At 43.1% G+C, this 21,344-nt stretch overlaps 1 protein-coding gene across 2 annotated transcripts; it reads left to right on the forward strand.

The window, feature by feature from the left end:
* Positions 1-531: 531 nt before the first annotated feature.
* ZFYVE1 (zinc finger FYVE-type containing 1) lies at positions 532-20,983 on the forward strand (the record flags this gene model as incomplete). Of its 2 annotated transcripts, none has more annotated exons than XM_083747035.1 (11): positions 532-1,023; positions 6,059-6,563; positions 8,819-9,033; positions 11,389-11,495; positions 12,299-12,407; positions 12,939-13,036; positions 13,145-13,262; positions 13,870-14,040; positions 14,828-15,032; positions 18,273-18,386; positions 18,868-20,983. In XM_083747035.1, 11 exons carry the CDS (start codon positions 532-534, stop codon positions 19,098-19,100), a joined length of 2,367 nt encoding a protein of 788 aa, XP_083603161.1. In that variant the 3' UTR covers positions 19,101-20,983. The 2 variants fall into 2 exon arrangements, with proteins under 2 accessions (XP_083603161.1, XP_083603162.1); XM_083747036.1 differs by having other exon boundaries at positions 14,828-15,008.
* Between the last annotated feature and the right edge of the window lie 361 nt (positions 20,984-21,344).

Raw genomic sequence — 21,344 nt, forward strand, 5'->3', positions numbered from 1 at the left:
TTGCTGTGAGCAGACAAATACATTCCTTGTTTTGCAAAAAACATAGATCCAGAAAATGTCCACAAGTGCTTTGCATTGTTCAGGAGGAGTTGAATTGTGACAGGAAAGCACAAGGTTTACTAATATTGTCTGAATTTTCTGTTAATTTTTTAAAAAATATAAAACCACTGATGTTATCTTTATAAATCTTTTTCCTATTTCTTTTTCAGGCCTTTCAGGGAAAAGATCCGGCTTGCATTTTAGAAACATATCCTTGTTTTTCTTACACATATCTAACCTCAGTGTGACTTTTAAGCCCATAATTCATTTGGGCCTGTCCTTAATTGTGGAAAGCTGCAGTGTTTACATTGGCTTTGCATATGATGATACCATTATAGACGAGAGAAAATCAAGACGAACACATTCTTTAATAGAAATATCAACATATGCAGAGTTTCCTCAATGTTAAGATAAATACAAATTCTAATCCTTTGGAAAACCAATGTACATATCTGTTAAAAAATTGTAAAGCTAACAGTAACATTTCTGAAAATGAGTGCTCAGCCTCCAACAGCAGATAAGGGACTGAATACTGCCCTTTTGTGCCAGGAAAGCTATGCTTGCAGTGGCACAGATGAAGCAACCTTTGAGTGCGATGAGTGTGGAAGCCTGCAGTGCCAGCGGTGTGAAGAAGAACTACACAGGCAGGAAAGGCTACGAAACCATGAACGGACCCGAATTAAAGCCGGCCATGTCCCATACTGTGACACCTGCAAGGTTGCCAGTGGGAATATCATGCAGAGCAATATCATCAACTCCAGACAGAGGGCAGCAATAAGATGCCAAGCATGCAAAATTAACCTCTGTGTAGAGTGTCAGAAGAGGACACATGCGGGTGGAAACAAGAGGAAGCACCCCATCACTGTTTACCATGGTGACAAATCTCACGAGGAGGAGGAGGGGATGGATGAGGAGACCAAGAGGAAGAAGATGACAGAAAACGTTGTAAGCTTCCTGTTGGTAGATGAAACAGAGGAGATCCAGGTAAGAAATGTTGTGACTTTTGAAAGGCAGACAATTAAATCTGCATGATTTATCTGAGGGACTCAAGGCAGCATCATATTGGGGGGAATAAACCCAATGATATACAGTGGTACCTTGGGTTATATACACTTCAGGTTACATACGCTTCAGGTTACATACGCTTCAGGTTACAGACTGCGCTAAAACAGAAATAGTACCTCGGGTTAAGAACTTTGCTTCAGGATGAGAACAGAAATCATGCTCCGGCGGTGCGGTGGCAGCAGGAGGCCCCATTAGCTAAAGTGGTGCTTCAGGTTAAGAACAGTTTCAGGTTAAATACAGACCTCCGGAACGAATTAAGTACTTAACCCAAGGTACCACTGTAGTATAGAATTATTCTTTGTGACTTTTCAACTTGACAGTTGTGGGGTGGATACTTTCTTGAGTGGGCAAGATGCACGGTAAGTAGCTAACATTACAGCCTCAATTCAGTCTTTAAAGTTTTTTGTTTTTTTGAGAGCCTCTACATATGTGCCTTACATTTAAATCTGTCTCTCTCTCTCTCCCTCCCTCCTATATAGCGCATATAAGAAGTATTAGCAATGGCAAAATCAGTTTCCCCTTCTTCTTCCACCCACCCACTTTCCCTCCCACTCCTCAATTTGCAAACTTTAACAAAGCCACTTGGTTCAAATACATACAAATGAGGTCATGGTCAAAGTCACTTAAATCTGTCCTAACAAAGAAACTCTTCTGTAGTTTGTAGCATACACTGAAGTCAGGAAGCAATGGCTTCTTTGCTATGATGTCACAGTAGGCAGAGGCATCATAAGTCTTCTTGCTGCCACTGGGTTAACTGCTCTGATGTCACAGAAGGAACCTTTGGTCTGGCCGCTAGAGGAGTTGAGATCTTAGGATTTGAATTCCAAAGTCCACAAGCAGCTTTGAACTGCAATAAGTATGACCAATGCAAGTTGGTTAAGATGTAAACAGACAGATACTTGCTGATTTGTTGGATGTCAGAATTGAACCTTCATTCCAATTTCTTTTGTAACGGTGGCTGCATAATAGTTCTGTTTTTCTGCACTGTGTCTTGCATAGTCTGTTCAGGTTTGAGAGTGCTGTTTGCTGGACCTCAAGACTATCATGGCAGTTAATCATACTTACTGTGTTCTTAGTTTTGCAATCCATTGAAAGAGTTAACCTACTTGGTATAAGGAAATTAAAGGGAGGCTGAGGTTGAGCAGATAAGTAAAGAGCTTCAAAGATAATGATGAGTTCCTGTAGAGTCCTGCCAAAATCACACTCTCAGCTGTAATATGCCTTTAAGATCATGTTTGTGTTTGCACAACAAATGGGAACCCAAATTATATCCAAATAGTCCACATACTGTGCTAATAATAAAAGTTATCAACCATCTACAACAATAACATATACTACAAATCACTCGCAAAACATCCATTTTCAAGCTCCACAGATGAAAAACAACTTCTACATTTCTTAGACGGTTTCCAACTTGAATTATATAATGCAATTGTTTTTCCTAGACAGCTGTGTGCTGCAGTTCTTCTAACTTAAAAGTATTTTCTTTTACAGAAAAATTATTGCCTTTAAGGTACATTAGTTCCCTGCTTTATCACATTAAAATAACAACAACTCATATTTATTGGTTTCTAAATGTGCTTCAGTAGTTAGAACAAAACAAGCTGTCTGAAATACTACTGTAACATTACTGGCCTAAGGAAACTATCCTACTATCACTTCTCTGTTTTGTCAGCTGGACAACCTTCACTCCTTTGACAGGACAATGACATACTTCTTCCATACAAGTTTTAAATAACATAAATGCCCATAAAAATATATCCAAAGTGGGAAGGCGTAGTATAACATTGACCTTATTATGGAAATGTTGTGAAATCAAATCTTTAATTTAAATCATTGGGAGAAACTGTCTTTAATGTATCAATTCAATATGACTCCTGCTGAGTAATAGTGCTGAGGATTTGAAATTTTTGCTCAGTTGCAAAAAACTTCAAATGCTACGGTGTATGGTTGTATACCATGAAATATGGAAGTAATAAAGTTTCAGTTGTTCTGGTTCTGATCTTACTGCTCAATGATCCATAATTCCAAAATTCAACTTTTTTTATTGTTCCTCCATATACACGTGGACAGGGATATGCAATCACATCGATCACATGTGTGGAGTGACATGTAATGAATTCCCGTAAAACAAAAGCTTTACCATCTTTAGGATTAAAAAATTGTTTTGTTTGTACAGGTTGTACAGATCTGGAATATTAACTTTGTTAAAATGTCCTTTAGTAATAAGGGGTTTCATGTGGTAAACTGTAACTGAATATACTATTTTGTTCTTCACATTTAAAGATCCAATATCCTACAACAGGCAAATCCTGCAGTATCTTATATTAAGTATCCGTGTTTCAGTACAATATGTCTAATAGGGAAAGGTATTCTGTTACATTACATATACCTGAAAAGGTTTTTTTCCCTCTGCTTTTGAACTGACCTCTTATCCTACAATAACTCTTGTCACTTGGTTTACTGTATTTTTTACACAAATTTGTCAGTGTGATTTATAAGTAAAAAATTATATCTATTAAAAATCCATGTGCACTAGTGATGCAAGGATCAATGTGTTCATCCAAGTAAGAAATTCCCAAACACCACTATTTAAACCCACAGTGATATATATAATCAGTGATATATTATCTACCATAATATGCCATGCAGTGTACATGTAGATTTTTCTCTTTGTTCAAAATTGCGGTTGTTTCTAAGTAGGACATATTTTTATAACATTGCTCATCAGAATTTGGGTGTTTTGGAATTTCTTACTTGGATGAACAGGGTTGATTCCTGCATCAAATTCACTATGGATTCACCACGTGTACCATTTTTGGACATTTATGACCAATGCTTTCTAACAAACAAATCTGACTGACTAGGTGGGGCTGAGAATGCCCCCTGTCTGGCACCCTGGAGGACTGTTAACACCAAACAATAGAGGGACCAAATAACCAGACTAGGTATAAGGCCACTTCCTAAGTAAGGCATCCATTGTCAGTTTCCATACTTAGTGATAAGGGAATAACTTTCCCCTTATCCATCTATACTGTTTCTATTGTATAGTCAAATGCTAGTGACTGACACTGAGGTAAAGCTTTTTCTGTTACAGAGATAAGGAAAAGTGTAGCTGGGTGGGGTTCTGGGTATGAGGTTGCTATTGCAGGCAGAAGAACAGCAGAAGTGAAATAAAATGGCAGCCCTAACAACAGTGTGAAAGCTTACAGGCTTGTAAAATGCATTGTAACTTCTGTTCTCTTCTTAGTCAAGTCTAGAGATGGGAAGGCCTGGAAAACCCCCGGAAAACTGGGGGGAAACCAGTCCCCCGCCCTTTTTTGTTTTTTCCCCCAAAGCTGTTTTTTCCCCGTTTGGAAAAAAATGAAAAAAGCCCCCCCTGGTTTTTCTCCCAATTTTCCGTTTTTTCCCAGGCCTTCCCATCTCTAGAGAAGTTGGTGGTGTGGTTCCTCATCTACAGGTCAGATTGAAAATAATTCATTTACCGTATAAACTGGTGCAGTTCCACTGACTTTGAATAAGACTTCTTAGGAGCAAGGGTTTCATAGCTCATGGGCAGCAAGCAGTTATGAATATCCTTTTAGAGAAAGCTTTAAAAAAATGATTTACCTATTAACTTTATTTTGGGGTGCTGTTTTTAGCTCTTTTATAGCTTGACTGTCATGCTGTCTTGGATTTTCTTTTTTTATTACTGTTTTATATCTTTTTAAAGTTGTAAGTTCTTTTGAAAGAGGTATCTCTCTGATGCAACTACAGAAATTGTTGAATTAACAACACAACCCTAGCTGGTGTACTCGGAAGTGACTCTCACTCTGTTCAACAGGGCATACTCCCAAGAAGGTTTTTGTAGGATGCAGCCTCAGTTTTCTATCCCATTTGTCCCTGTTTCTAGCTGTTTCATCAGTAATGGGTGGGTAGGTGGAGCTGTTTTCTAATGCAATAAATGTCAAGCTTGTATTTGACTTCAGTGAGGACAAACCTTCCCGTGGCTTGGCTATAAGGCTTTCAGTTATGGCTTAGCAGCACATCTGTTCTCTTTTCTAATAAACATAATGGTGACATTGAAAGTGGATCCCTAACAATTAAGGTTGCCGATTTGCAACCTGGACAGTCTGCTTCTCTAACGGCTTCAAAGAAGTAGAAGAGAATTCAGGTGTGGCTTCTCCCTCAAAATATCTACCTTCATTTAAATAGTGTACATTGTGGAGAATTGCTGTACCATTTTTAAAGGCTGCAAGACAAGCAGAAACATACCAGATGAAACTTTTCTTCTCGCTTCAGCTGTTTGCCAGGAAAAGCCTCGTCCGCTAAATTTTGCTTATCATGCAGTTGTTAGACGTAGAGGAGTCCTGCTAAGGAGAAGAAAGATGGTACAATTTATTTGACATATGCTTCGAATTATATGTATAATTTCATATCTCATTGACAAAGTCAAATTGATGCTGCGATTGGACAAGAAAATACATGACATCCATTCATATATGACCCCCCCTCTAATAGTTCATAGTTTTAGTTCACATTTTCATTGGTTCACTCCATACTGGAAAAATGTATGTCAGTTGTATGATTGGATCATATTTTTTCCTGGATAACGGCATAGTTCAGCTACGCTCAAATATAATAACAGAATGATTTCTAGATGCTAAGAATTTTAAAATAGAGTAAGAGTAAAGGAATAAATCCTTGCACAATCATTTAAGTTTTTTTGCCCCTCTTGCTAAGATGTGACATCCTTAGGCAGGAATGCAAATATTCCTGTGTGGGCTAGCTATGTTACCGTCCATGCCTTGCCTAAACAAAAAAGTTTTTAGCAGGCACCAGTATCTCAGAGTGTTACTGGCTAAAAGAATGTCACTTGCAGTTACAAGTCATGTCCAAGAAGCAGCACCATTTCAGCAGTGGGTTCTTTCCATTAAAAAGTTCTAACGCAATCTTTCTCTTCTTGTTTTGGAAGGTGGCAAATGAAGACGAATTTATCAGGAAACTGGACTGCAAACCTGATCAGCACGTAAAGGTGGTGTCTATTTTTGGGAACACTGGGGATGGCAAATCTCATACCCTTAACCACACTTTCTTCTACGGCCGTGAGGTTTTTAAAACATCTCCTGCGCAGGAGTCTTGTACGGTAGGGGTTTGGGCAGCCTATGACCCTGTCCACAAAATGGTGGTGATTGACACAGAGGGTCTTCTGGGGGCCACTGTCAACCTGAGTCAGAGGACCCGGCTGCTTCTGAAGGTCTTGGCTATTTCGGACCTTATCATCTACCGTACTCATGCTGACAGACTTCACAACGATCTCTTCAAATTTCTTGGAGATGCCTCAGAGGCCTACCTAAAACACTTCACCAAAGAACTGAAGGCAACCACAGCCCGTTGTGGCCTGGATGTTCCCTTGTCCACTTTGGGCCCTGGAGTCATTATCTTCCACGAGACTGTATACACACAGTTACTAGGTGCTGGTGAGTAGACACACGTCGGTTGCTGCAATGTACCGTATTTTTCGTTCCATAGAACGCTCCGTCCCATAGGACGCACCTAGTTTTTTTGGGGGGAAATAAAGGAATTTCCCCCCTGTATTTCCACCCGAAAACCAGGTTGAGGAACAGTGGGATGGCGGCGCTGCGCCTCCCCACTGTCCCCCGAGTTTGTGGGGCTGGCGCTGGGGAGAAGCGCCAGCCTCCAAAGCAGGTCGAGGAACAGCGGGATGGCGGCGCTGCACCTCCCCGCTGTCCCCCGAGCTTGTGGGGCTGGCTGATGTCTGCCCGGCGCGCGGGGCACTCTGCTTCAGGGTGCCCTGCGCGCCGGGCGGCAGGCTGCTATCCGCAGCCTAGGGAGCCCTGCGGGAGTTCCCGCAGGACTCCCCACGCTGTGGATAGCTTCCTGAAGCCTGGAGAGCGAGAGGGGTCGGTGCGCACCGACCCCTCTCGCTCTCCAAGCTTCAGCGAAAGCCTGTATTCGCCCCATAGGACGCACACAGATTTCCCCTTCATTTTTGGAGGGGGAAAAGTGCGTCCTATAGGGCGAAAAATACGGTAAATCACTTGGAATGGATCTGTATCATAACATCCAGAGTTGGGTGTTGCCATGTGGAAAATTTGGGGTTTGAATCCTGACTTAGATCACTATCTAGAATATAGAAGGTGGGGAGTTAATGTGCAGGGAGTTTGCATCTGGCAAATAGCAAAGCATAAGCCACTGAGCTTGGATTATTTGTATTTTGTGTGAATATGGCATTTGGGATCACATTTCAGCACCCTTTTTTAAAAAGCAAGGAGAAGAAGGAAATTTCTAGATATTCTAGCTGCAAAGCTGGGGCTGAAAGCATGTGTATACCACCTGTTGAAATCTCAGAAACCAGAGGCAGGGGTTGATCAGAATTTCCAGTGGCAGGAAACATGGCTTCATTGTCTTCCATAGTTTTTCCCTTGATACCTAACAGAAGCAGACTAAATTATGCAATAGATGCAAATCCTGCTTGCATATTATAGAGTACTTTTATACATATTTTAAAAAATAAAAAGCTTGGCAGTATGTACATCCCTGGTATCAGCCCCTCACTAAAAGGAAAGGAATTCCCTATGGGCTGACTTTGCTGAGCATTACCAGTAGCTCTGGAGAACACCAGTGAAACAACCGAAAAACTATTTTGTTTTATTTAAGAAGTTTTAAAAATCTACCTTTCGATAAGATGCTTCAGAGCTTTGAAGCAACAATATAATCAACAGCAACAAAATGTAAATTAATAAAACAAGCAATAAACAGTAAAGACAGTCAAATAAGCATTTTAAAGAGCAGTGGTAAGTGGTCCAGCTGGTATATTCAGCAGCTGGGATCTCATCTGAATGAAAGGAGTTTCAAGAACATGTTCCTGGAACTTTCTTGCAGGAGATGATTCTGCCATCTTTGGAGTATAATGTCATTGCTACTGATTTTACAGAAATAGGTAGATTAGTAAAAAAAACACACCCAAAAACTCCTCCACCACTTGTGCACATAAGAAAACAAGCGGTATTATATAAATTAAAAATCCCTTGTTTATAGACCATGGTAGTACAAGTAGTTTATGCTGTTGTAGGAGGAGGAGGCTTTCATCAGTTGCACCTTGCAGCAGATACACTTAAAAAAAACCAATGTGACCCCATTAGTAGGCCATCAATACAACTGAAGGCAATGGCACTAAAATTTCTACAGACCTGCATCTAAATAATGATGTAATATTGATAGTAAGATTTCCTATAAAGGACTTCTTCTTCCTATTCCCCATTTCTTTCCTCTAATAACCTATTTAGGTTAACAATTTGTAAGCTACTTTTTTTAAGGTAAGTTCTGGCAGCATGGAGTTGGAGCCAGTGATCCTGTCATCTGCTAATAGAAAAGGGCAGCTGGTTTTTTTACCAGCCTCCCCCCTTTCCTCCAATCTACTCCAGAACAGCATAGGTGACAGGGTGGTGATGGTGGGGCTGCAGGGATTGGAAGAAATTGCCCCTCCATCAGATTGAAGGCCTTGTGTTCACAGAAATGTTGTTTCTGGGAAAGGAAGGTAACCTTTGGGTCCAGCCTATGCTTTGCTCTAGGTGTTTCCTATTATTTAGGAGAGAATTCGTTGTTTTGATCAAGAATGCACATGCAAATACGTGTAAATACGTATGGGGAAAAAATGTAAATACACGTGCAAACCTCACGATAATATAGCTAAAGTGATTGAATCTTTTAGATCACGCTTCTGAGGTGCCTGAGAAACTTGTCCAGGATCGGTTCCGGAAACTTGGCCTCTTCCCTGAAGCCTTCAGCTCGATCCATTACAAAGGAACAAGGACACATAACCCCCCAACGGATTTCTCTGGGCTCAGACATGCTGTGGAGCAGCAGCTAGAAAATAATACGACCCGTTCTCCCCGGCCTCCTGGAGTTATCTACAAGGCACTCAAAGTAAGTGTAAGATGGTGAATTACTGTTCCTCTATACAAAGACCACAGATTCCGTCGCCACAGCCAGCAGCTCTGGGGGCAGGTGGCTATATTTCAAATTGCCAATTCCTCCAGTTTCATTCTTAGTTGTTCTAAGGGACCTGATGGCAATCAAAGTCTAACCCCCGTCCCAAAGCAGGGTCACCCACACCACTCCTATCCATGGAGCAACTCCCATAATATAATGCAAACAGCAAAGAATGAGAGTTGACCGGAGTAGACAGTGTATCAGAGCTCCTGAAGAGTAGGCAGACCCAGAACTGTACGGCAAGTGAGCCATGCCAAGAGAAAATGGACACCCCGCCTCCAGTTAGGCTGACACTGAGGGAAATTGAGGACATTGGCAGGCTTACAACTAACACTGAGGTCTGATTTGTACTTCCTGACTATTCCAGTTGCCCAGGGCATATCAGCTTCTGTGAGTTGTTTTCTTCTTTTAAAAAAAGGCCAGAAGAAACTTTGGACTGGGTTTGTGGAGTAGGTGAAAAGAGTATTTCATCAAGCCCATGTCTCTTTAATACTTTCCCCCAGTGTTTACAAACGTAGTTTCTACAGACACTGTACTTCTACTAGTAGTAATGCACCATAAATGGCTAAGCAAGGCGGGACTAAGCTGCTGTAGTACAATGGAAAGATCCTTCTTGTTGCCGGGGTAACTGAGAGTCAGGGCATGGTCTCCAGGCAACAACCTATTCTCTGACTTGCCTTGATTTTTTCCCTCAGTTTCCTTAAATGGTTTTTCATCTGTAGATAGCAAAGATGTAACATCTGGAGCTAGTGGAGGTCAAGACCACAGCTCTTCAGGGGACAATGTAAGAGTCAGGGAAAGTGTGTGAGCAAATGCTTGAGTATTTTAAAATGAGGGTGGATATGTTTTTGGAGGAGAGAGTTTATATGCATGCAATTAGAAGTTTTACCGCAACACATCCTCCGCTGAGCATTTATTATGCAATTAGATCTTTCCCATGTAATGAGAAGATGCATTTTTTGACTTCTTCCCTACAACCCCGCTCCTACATTTATTGTGGTGTTGTCACTAACAACACAATCCTTAACATGTTCTCTCAGAACCCTATGATTATTTATGCTGTGCTCAGTGGGGTTTACTTCCCGGAAATTGTGTATGGCATTGCAGCCGAACTCTTCTTTTCCACAACCCCTCCTTGTTCAGTTTATGATTTGACAGGCATTTTTACAGTACGAGAAGAGTATAGTTACCCATGGTTTTAATGTTCATTATTCATTCATGCTTATCTATTTATGGATGCTGCAGTGTGAAGTATACACTTTCTGATCATGAGGTATTTAATGTTTTGTTGCCAGAAGAAAAGTTTCTCATCTGAATTGCAATCAGTTGCACTGTCTTAATCTACGGTTCTTGCCTGCTGAACCAAAGAGAGATTTTGTGGCTTTAATAACTGTGCAGCAGGGAGGAGTTTGCTTCTCCCAAAATGCATGTAATGGCCAGGGAATGATACCCCTGTAGTCTAAAAGGTTTCCAGGGTCTGCTTGGTGCTTTTGCAATCTTTACATTCAATCTTTGTGAGCAGGGGATGGGGGGAGAAGTTGCTTACAAAACATTCAGGGAAATTCCTGCCAATAGGCTGCCAATGTAGGAGTAAGCTCTTTGCCTCTCTTTCTCTTTCCTGGAAATTTTGGATTTTATGATTTATTTTTATTTTATGAAATTTATATACCATTTAATTGTAATAAAAACCTCAAAGTGGTTTACGAAAAGAATAAATGAATGGCACTATGGCTAGAACCTAACAGTTTTGACAGTCTTTCCATCCTTGTTGAAGATCAGGCTGGGCAATATCTGGTTTTCGACATCACAATCTATCACCAGCTAAACATCACAAGGCCTCAGTCTATCACGATATATATTCGCCACAGGAGAGAGCCTCGTCAGTCCTCCCTACAGTGGAGGAGGAACTCACTGACAGCAGACCCTTGCAGAGGGCAGGATTGTACCCTCCGCTCATCTGCTTGTGAGCAGAGAGTTCTGTCCTGCTAGGTGTTGTGTTTCCTTTGGGGAACATGCAGGCAAAGCAGACCTCTCCCTCACAGTTCAGTTTTGACAGATTCGTGGAACCATCAGATACTTGTCAGGGAAGAGGCTCTGTGCATCTGTTAAAGTTGGCTTGCAGGGTGCGGGGAGAGAAAGATCTGACATGCCAGGCCGAAAATGTACCATGCCCTGATCTGACACATAAGAGGCGCTTCACACTCCTATACTGTTGCATAAAAGTTGGTGTTTTTTTGATGTCCCGCTAGCTCTATACTCACTGCTGGTTTCTCTCTGTGTGTTCTGCAGGCACTGAGTGATAGGTTCTGCGGTGAGATCCCAGATGATCAGATGGCCCACAGCTCCTTCTTTCCAGACGAGTATTTCACCTGTTCCTCCGTATGTCTCAGCTGCGGGTAGGTGGAATGGGAAGAACACTGTTTGAATAAGATCTACAGTGTCAGAATTATGCTATATATTACAATATAATGACCATGTTACAAGCAACCCAGTCATTGCCCATTTTAAATAGGGAGTTGCCAATGTCACTGTTAAGTAAAACTTGGGTGAGAAATTCTGCGGTTGGTTATTCATGTTGGGAATTTGCTTTGTTTCTTGTGTTGTTGGGAGAACACTGCTTCCGAAACGATCTTATTATCTTTAAATAAAATGCAACATTACTGTACAGTCGTACCTCTGCTTACGTATCCCTCTGGATATGTAAACTTTGGGTTGCAAACACATACACTTATGGGTTTTGCTGCATGTGCAAAAGCTCTCAATTGTGCCGTGTGCGTGCACAGAAGGGCATCTCCAGTTACGATGTTTCTGGGATGCGGCTGGGCCTCCGGAATGGATCCCGTTCACAACCGGAGGTACCACTGTATATATATTTAGTGTGTAAGGCATTGGGTAACATCATAAACCTGGAATCTATATAATCAGGGGTGGGGAACCACTTTTAGCTGGTGGGCCAGATCCAATTGTAATGAACAACCCATGGGCCACATTTGACAGGTGGGCATCTGCCAGTCATCTGACATAAGGTTGATCTGACTCCCAGCTGAAGCAGTGTGGCTTGCATGTGACTTGTAATTGTAAAGAGCAACCAATGCAAGCCACAACTGCAAAAGAAGGATTGGGAGCCTTAGAGATCCACTAGGGAGCTTCCGGTCAGTCTGCCTTCTGAGTATTTATGTGCTTTGCTTTGAAACTCCAGGTGTGGATGTAAAAACAGCATGAACCATTCAAAAGAAGGGGTACCTCATGAAGCCAAGAATCGGTGTAGATACACCCATCAGTACGATAACAGAGTGTTTACATGCAAGGTGAGTGGAGCAAGTGAAAGAGAGCTTCTGGTAGTGGAGGTTGACAAGAAGAGCCTGCAGAGCTTATAACCTGCTAAGATTAATGTAGCCCATCAATCCATGTATTGTAGCTTGCAAGGTGCTTTGCAACCTGTGATGGGTATGCCCTGTATTTTGGAAGTTTTGTCAACTTACCTGAAGAGGTTAAGGAGCAACCTCTGCATCCTCCTCCCTCTGTACATTACACAACCCATCTATGATTGCAGTTGGAGGCAGAAACAAGAGGATCTCTGAGCCTCTGCTGGGCTGTGAATTTACTTTGGGTGGGTCAAAGATTTCATAGCTTTGGGCTAGAAAGAACTAGGGTTTTCCCTGGCCTGTTTTCTGGCACCCACTGTCTACTGAAGAACAGCGAGTTCCTAGTTTTAATGCTGTTAATGTTTTCGTGCATATGTTCAAACCATACCATTCCTCATTGCCTCCATTTTGGGGGAACTAACACATAACTCTTCATTGTAAATGGAAGAGTTTAATTGATATTTTGCATTCCAGGCCTGTTATGAACGTGGGAATGAAGTTAGAGTGGTGCCCAAAACATCTGCTTCCACTGATTCCCCTTGGATGGGACTTGCCAAGTATGCCTGGTCAGGGTGAGTACAGGAGCAGAGGAGCTGTTTTGCCCTTCATCTTTCCCTACTCCCATTCTCTTCACTTGGAGCATGCTTGAGTGACCAGCCCTTCTTCCTTTCTGACTGCAGGTACGTGATCGAGTGCCCCAACTGCGGAGTTGTGTACCGCAGCCGGCAGTACTGGTTTGGCAACCAAGACCCTGTGGATACCGTGGTGAGGACAGAAATTGTGCACATCTGGCCAGGTGTAAGTCCACTTGCATACATTTGTTTCTTGTCCTTTTAATTGAAGGGGAAACGATTAGGCTGCCACAGTAGCAGGCATTTCACCCCTGTTGTGTTAAATCATTCCATTTCAGGAGATGTTGGCGATGAAAGAAGTTTTACATGCCCAGGTCATTAAAGCCAAGTTTGATGCCACCATGTTGTGTCTTGGGGACATGGATTGAGAAATATGTAAACCAGATCTCTCCTGTCCAGCTTCAAGAAATACTTTCTGTATTCATCCTGGTTCATCTCCTTACCTCTCCATTAAGATCCATCCTAGTGTGTTTTTATGCCACACATTCCAAAGCAGAGAGTGAGAGAAGGGACCAGAGCCATGCATTAGGATCTTCCATGCCCCTAGACAGAGCTCCTATTTTGAATTCCTTCTAAGGAATTTACATGAAGATCTGGGGCGTCCCAGTCAGTAACAGAAGTCTAATTTTCTTATGTGGTTGCACCAGTGAGTCACTTCCATTCTCCAAATAAAAGACAATGTATATCTTCTAACATTTGGTAGAGGTCAGCAGGTCAGCAGCAGGCAGGCACAATGAGATGTTAATTGTACTGAATATCCATTTTTGTTGCAGACGGATTGCAGTCTGAAAGACAACAACAATGCTGCTCAGCGCCTCATAGACGGGATGAACTTTATGGCCCAATCAGTGTCTGAACTGAGCCTGGGACCCACAAAAGCAGTGACCTCTTGGCTGACAGATCAAATCGCTCCAGCCTACTGGAAACCCAATTCCCAGATTCTGGTATCTAGCAGTCATCATACTTGCATGCTGATGAGAAGTCCTTTTCCTTTCCCCTACTTCTCTTTCTCCAAAGAGATGAAATAATGGTTCATTTCTTGATGAAATGCCTCTGTTGTGTTCTACAAATCTGTTGCCTCCAGCAGACATAGTGAGACAGCCCTGTGTGCAGTCTCCTCCTTTGAGGGCTCTCACTCTCCTGCTTCCCACCAGGAAAAAAGAAAGCCTTTCTGCTCAAGGCTCAACAGCTGGGCCACAGACACCTCTGACGCAGGTGCCAATCCTGAGCCTCATGACAAAATGAAATTTGTTCATCGTGTGGTTAGCTCTGAGGCTGTAGCAGATGCTAATGACCCCTTCACACCTGCTTGCCTTGCCCAATCTTGTCTCAGGAGGCCTTTGGCAGAGAGCTGTGTCCTCACCATAGGAGCCAGCTCCTAGGGCAAGGTCCCTTTGCGCCCCCCCCCAAATATTTGAGCAGGTTGGGTCCCCCACGTTGATGGGCATTGCCATTCAAATGGTGTGTGTGCACTGCGACTTCTGATTGATTATGCGGGGTGGAGCTTACCTTGGCCCACCCAATATTTTATTTACGTTGGCACTCCTGGTCTACACACACACACACACACAATGCTGTATCAGGTGTGGATATGATATGGCTTGAGTTCCCTGCTGGCCAGATGTTCCCACCACCAATTTGGCTAACTGAAAGACTAAAAATGCCTCTTCATCCTCTTTCACCAAACTACTTAGTCCAATGGCTTGTTGTCGTTTTTTTTATCTCCTTCAGAATTGCAGAAAGTGTGGCATCTCTTTTAAAGATAATGACACCAAACACCATTGTCGGGCTTGTGGAGAAGGTTTCTGTGATGGTTGTTCATCCAAGACCCGCCCTGTTCCCGAACGTGGCTGGGGCCCCACACCGGTGCGAGTATGCGATGGCTGCTATGACAGCAGGGGCGTTCAGTTAGGTAATCCCATCCTGACCATAGTAGGTGTGTGAACCAAAGGGGGGGGAACCTATAACCTTTTGTGTGTGTGTTGGTGTATCATGTTGTGCTTTTAAATGCTTGTCCCTGTTGCCTTTTGTCATCTCCCAGCTGAGATTGATGTCAGGCTATGTGAGATGTTGAAGATCTGTGATTGGATGTCTTGCTTTGATTCTTCAAAAGCACCCATGGGGGCCCTGAGTTGGATTGGGATGGCATCACTGGAGGAAGCTGTTAACCTGTGCTATTTGCATCATCTAAATAATGTGTGCGGAACCTTTGGCCCTTCACCTGTTGTGGAACCACAACTCCCATCAACCCCAGCAAGCATGGCCGGTGGCTAGGGATGATGGGAATTGTAGCCCAGCAACATCTGGAGGACCAGAGGCTTCCCAACTCCTGATCTAAATACACCCCAAAGTCACTATTTGCCCCATGGGTGGGAGAATGTTCTGATTTAGGGCCTTCTGGTTGCTTATGAAATAAATTGGGGGATCTAGCTGTGGATTTCCAACATCTCATCTCTTTCATTGGAGGTTTTAAGCAGAAGCTGGGTGGCCGCCTATAAGGGATGTGGTAGCACTGCATTTCTTGCATCAGGCAAGATGATCTCCTGTCCCTTCCAGTTGAGTGATTCATCTAGTTTGGGCCTGACACTCACCTGTGGTCCTTCCTGTATCCAAAAGTAGAGGGCAATTCCCACCAAACAGCAGAATAATGAGAAAGCAAAATGCAGGAGCATAATAATAAATTTTAGTTTTCAAATTTCTCAGTGCATTTACAATTGAAGTCTTCTTCCTCCAGGAAAACAACTCACCTAAATCTTAAGAAATCACTATTCAGATTGAATTAAATCTCCTTCATTTTAACTCTAGAATCAATGGATTTATTCACTGGTTGTAAGAAAATGATCTATTTAATGGCAATAGAGAAGAACAGTGTGTATGTACTGAGTAGCTTCCCCAGAGGAAGGAAGGACGTTGTTGATGCTTTCTTGTCATTCTGCTCCTGAAGCTGCTCAGTTCCAAACCGACACTTTCATTATACTTGCCCATGGACCCTGGAGAGCTGACTGGGCTGATGCTGTCATTCTTTATTTTGTTTTGTTTTAATTTCTGGTGAGCACTGAGCTAATTGAACACAGCAGCTATCATCTTTTCTTACCCCAGAATTCCCAAGGCATTCTGGATTAATAAAGATGGCAGCAGACAGCTGCTTTGCTCGGCACATTGCTGGGGAGCACCAGGCTGAGTGCTGCCACCCATCTCTGCTGCTGCCATGCTGAGCTTACAAGGGGAGGAGGTGGCAGCACTCAGTCTGGTGCTCACTAGAGAAGCCTTGTGTGCAACCTTGGAGGGCAACCTGCCCAGGGCTATACCAGAGCTGTTTATGACTCTGGTAACATACCATTTCAAGACACGTGTGCATGATTCAAGCTAGGAGAACGTATTATAGAGGTTGCTTATACACCTGTGGATAAATGAGTTGATTCAACAAGGGGGTATCATGGTGTTTGTACAGATGAAAAAATTTCAGCAGCTAGTCTGTTATGAAATGTACCTTCCCCTGCTCTGATCAAACGCAGGAAAGTCCTGATGTTCTGTTTTTCAGCAGATGCTGAATTTGACCGTGCCAATTGGCTAGCCATTCTGTCATTCACAAATCCACTTCCTTCTCAAAAGCAGTTTTATAAAGCTTAACACATAAATTGTATTATTATTATTATTATTAATAATAATATTTTTAAAGCACTGAACCAATGTTTGACAAGATGGCTAGCCAAGATCCTTGTGTTTTAGGTTCTCTCCCCGACCCACTACCCTGCAAAGCAGGCATCTGCCGGAAGCGTAACGTGAGATGGTGCCATTGCAAGAGTGGTTGGGAAGAAGACAGGAGTGGCTGGTGCAGTGGGGTGGGACAGAGTGGCAGTGTGGCAATGACTTTGCTGGGGCAATGGTGGGAGTGCCAGACTGGCTCTGCCAGTGAACCCACACATCCCTGATCTTGCCACTGCCAGTAGCTGGCAGCAGGGCTGCTGTACCGGGAAGGCACTCCTGCTGCATTACCCTGCCATGCCAGCTGCTTCTGAAAGCAGAGCTCCCTCCACAGCAGAAAAAACTTCTTCCTCTTTGAAGGCATATCTGTTCGCATCCCAAAGAATGCCAACCACACACTTTTGTTGACTGTCTCAAGGATCCTATGGCATTACAATGAATTCAAGAACTCCAGTTACCCTTTTATCCCTGGTATAATGGGCCTGCCGTTATTTAACCTGAAAGTGGGACGTGGGTGGTGCTGTGGGTTAAACCACAGAGCCTAGGACTTGCTGATCAGAAGGTCGGCGGTTCGAATCCCTGCGACGGGCTGAGCTCCCGTTGCTCGGTCCCTGCTCCTGCCAACCAAGCAGTTCGATAGCACGTCTGAGTGCAAGTAGATAAACAGGTACCGCTCTGGCGGGAAGGTAAACAGCGTTTCCATGCGCTGCTCTGGTTTCACCAGAAGCGGCTTAGTCATGCTGGCCACATGACCTGGAAGCTGTATGCTGGCTCCCTCGGCCAATAAAGTGAGATGAGTGCCGCAACCCCAGAGTCGGTCATGACTGGACCTAATGCTCAGGGGTCCCTTTACCTTTACTTAACCTGAAATAAAACAAAGGGGGATCAATAAAACAAAGGGGGTTCAGCTCATTTCCAACTCGTGCTCATGTAGAAACCATGTCTTTAAGCATGGACAGATAAGTAAGCTGCAGATTGAACAATTTGTTGCCTAAGCATGAGAAATCATAGCAAATTTTCCTATGGCAGTTAGTCCCCTCATGTGCTGCTACCTTGAAAACCTTCACAGTCACACAGATAGCCTATGCCACTGACAGGGTAGTGAAGCACAATAGTTTTACTCACACTATTGTGAGAATATAGCCCTGCTTTGTGCCTTGCTCACTTGGCAGTAGCTGAAAGTAAAGGTAACAAGAAAGGTAAATCGTGAGCTTTCATCTCTTCCTACTCATGGATTCTGCCCACAAAACAGTTTTTGGTGGTATCTTTCTGGGGAGGTAGCCTTCGGTGAAGATCTCAGTGTGGAAGATCTATGGATTTCAGTCATTGTCCCCTACCATGTTAGGAACCAACCACCGACTGCAGCTGGCTGCAACTTCTGGGGGAACGTCAATTTTAATTCTAAATAGAACAGCTGTGTCTTAGGCTGGAGTTGTGCCTTTGTCTCTGAGCCCTAACTTCTGTCATGCAGATGTGCCTGAGGCTCCAACTGATGAGGAAGGGGGGACAGTGATTGCCAGGAAGGTTGGTGAAGCTGTGCAGAACACTCTTGGAGCTGTAGTGACTGCCATTGATATCCCGTTGGGTAAGTGTTATTGGTGCATTTAGAAACCTTTTAGCTTCTCAGTTCAGTGGGTATGTATAGAATTGGAGGCTTTTCTTTCCCCCTCAGCAAGTAGCATTTAGTGAAATAAAAGAAGTCCAGTGAAGCAGAAGACCAGGGCTCTCCAGGTGTGGGGAATCTGCACAGGTACTGCCATCCTTCCCTCTCCCCCACCAAGTTAATGCTAAGATGCAGAGCTTTGCAATAGCTTGTTTTATTCTCTAAACCTGGTTCCCATACATAAGCGTAAGCAGGGAAAACAGAAATCTTGGACTTATCGACAACTTGTTCACTAATCCTTTATAAGCCACAGCCTGAGAATTACTTGAACCATCCTATAGATTAGTCTTAATCCTTCATTAAGGGCAGCAAAAGCAGAGGTGGGTTTTGTACAGTCCCTCCTCCTCTTTATTGGTAACAAACAGAAACGGTGTTGTGGGTTTTTCCCCCTAACTCTCTGTAGGTCTTGTGAAGGATGCTGCCAGACCTGCCTACTGGGTGCCCGACCATGAAATCTTACACTGCCACAGTTGCCAGAAGGAATTCAATATCAAGCTGTCGAAGCACCACTGCCGTGCCTGTGGCCAAGGTTTCTGTGACGAGTGCTCTCTGGAGCGCAGAGCTGTCCCTTCCCGTGGCTGGGATCATCCTGTCAGAGTCTGCTTTAATTGCAATAAAAAGCCCGGTGACCTTTAACCCTACCTACCTTTCTGGGTCCTCCGTAACACCTTAGCTTCTCAGGGTTAGATAAAACAAAAGTCACCCTTTTTAACCTTTTACAGCCAGAGCGCATGCTCCTGATCTCTGGCCCTTTTTCCCCATGTGCGGATTTCTATAGGATTGCTGAACAGCTAGTTTTAACAAGTTCTGCAGGACTTGGCCAACTTGGGATGTATGGAGAAGCTTGCAGTAAAATGAGGAATCCAAAAATCCAGTGTATTTTATACCAGTTTAAAGTATGTATCTCTATATCTATATTATTGAGTATGCTAAGAATGCAGCTGGCTGATGAAGCATTGATGATTTACAATTAAAACAAGCAAAGGTAAATAGAACTGTTTTCTGAAATGTAAGGGGGGTCAAACATACAGCTTCTTGAGTGCCTTGGAATTCTTTTGTGTGAAGCATTTTGCTGTTTGTTTACAGCGTCTTAGACTTACAAAGGCTTCGGTTCTATACACCTTGAACTAACCGTTGTTCATACTCCCTGTTTCGGACAGTGAGTCCTAAGCTTTTGGGTCTGACCCTTTGGAACTCCCATCACCCATATTTATTTTACCCCAGATGGCTTTTGTTCTGTTTATAGGGCCTTGTCATCCAGAGCTAAGGAGTTTCCTCATGGCTGAAAACAGCCGGAGAAATGAGGAAGCTGCTCTGTACAGGTCCTGATAAAAATATGTGCTGCTGCAGAAAGGATGGTAATCTTAGAAGGGCCATGCGCTAAAGGCAGTATGGGAGGAATCAAACAATGTAACACAAAACTTATAGCTGGTCTTCTAACAGCTATTTCAGCTTCATTTTGGGCTGATGAGGCCTTATTTTTCTTGTTCACATTCCCCTATGCTTGGTTTTCCTTGTTGATGGACTCTTCCCCCCTCCCCCCATCAAAAATCTAAGAGCAAAGGTAAGTACTAGGCAAGACCCACAAACCTGCAGTGTAGTGTTTGCTTAGCATCTTTGTCACTTGTCTTCTGTAAATGGTCCCAAGTATAGATTCTTAGCGGTATCTATGTGAACCACCCTTAAAGCACTCATATAAACCAACTTGGAAAACAGTGATGTACTTCTGATGACATCGGGGAATTGTCTTTTTGGAGGGAGAAAACCCTGCATTGAACCACTTTGAGACACTGATCAAACCACTGAGTAAAATTATCGCATTAGACTTTGATGTGGATCTCTGCTTCCATGACGAGACCTTCAGAAACCCAATCAGTTTGAAGAATGAATCCCCTTCTCCTTTTTACTCCTGAGAACGGCACATTCCCATGGCAGAGATTTGTCGTCACTCATAACAGCTGGAGTTTGGCATGATAGTCAGGCACAATACCCTGGCACTGTTGTTTCTCCCACTTATTAAAATATAACCTTGTATACCTTGATGACTGACCCCTATTTTAGAACTGTAATATGAAATTAAGTGCTATAAAGGACTATCCCTTCTGAACAAGTGTGCTGATTTCTTCTGTATATCTACCTAATCTTGCTGTGTCTTGGGAAGGGAGAGACAGTTTCCGGCTTGCATGCCAAAATGGAACTGGATTATGTAGTAGTACATTCCTGCTGTCTAAACTCTACAGGGATTAATATGTGTTTTGTAACTAGAAGCTGATAGGTTTTGGGTTTTTTTCTTCAAGGGATAGAAGTGGGAGAAGTTATCTTGTAGTGATTTTTCAACCTAGGTAACTGCACTTTGAAGCGTTTTATTTTTGACTCTGTGGTGGAAAATACAAGTGAAACCTGTTGTGTAGTCCATGCCCTCTGTATGTTCTCCATGCATGTAGGTATTTTACCATGTTATTGCACACCCAGAGACCACCCTTGGCATTCCTTGTATAAAATCTTCACTTGTAAGCTTCTGTTTCGTTGACTTGTCTGGGTTTTGTTGTTACCACAGAACAGCCTCATTCTCTTAAAGCCAGCTATTGCATTTCTACAATGCGTGCCATGGTGGGTTCAGTGTATCTGAGGGATAACAGAAAGCCTGTTAGCACCATCTCACTCTCTCTCCTTGCCCTCCCCTCTCCCCTTAAGTCACTTAGCTGTTCTAGAAAGTGGAGAAAGCGTATAAGTGGCAATGCTCTTAAGAACTGGCTCAGTTTCCACAAAGTAGAAATAACGTGCCATAATTTTAAGGAGATGGGGAAGTTGAACCTGTAATTTTGCTTGGCCCTGCAATACTCAGTATTATATTGGAAACAAGAGGGAGGTTTATGCTTC

Source organism: Podarcis gaigeae, assembly GCF_964106915.1.
Source record: "Podarcis gaigeae genome assembly, chromosome: 1".
NCBI classification, from domain to species: domain Eukaryota; kingdom Metazoa; phylum Chordata; class Lepidosauria; order Squamata; family Lacertidae; genus Podarcis; species Podarcis gaigeae.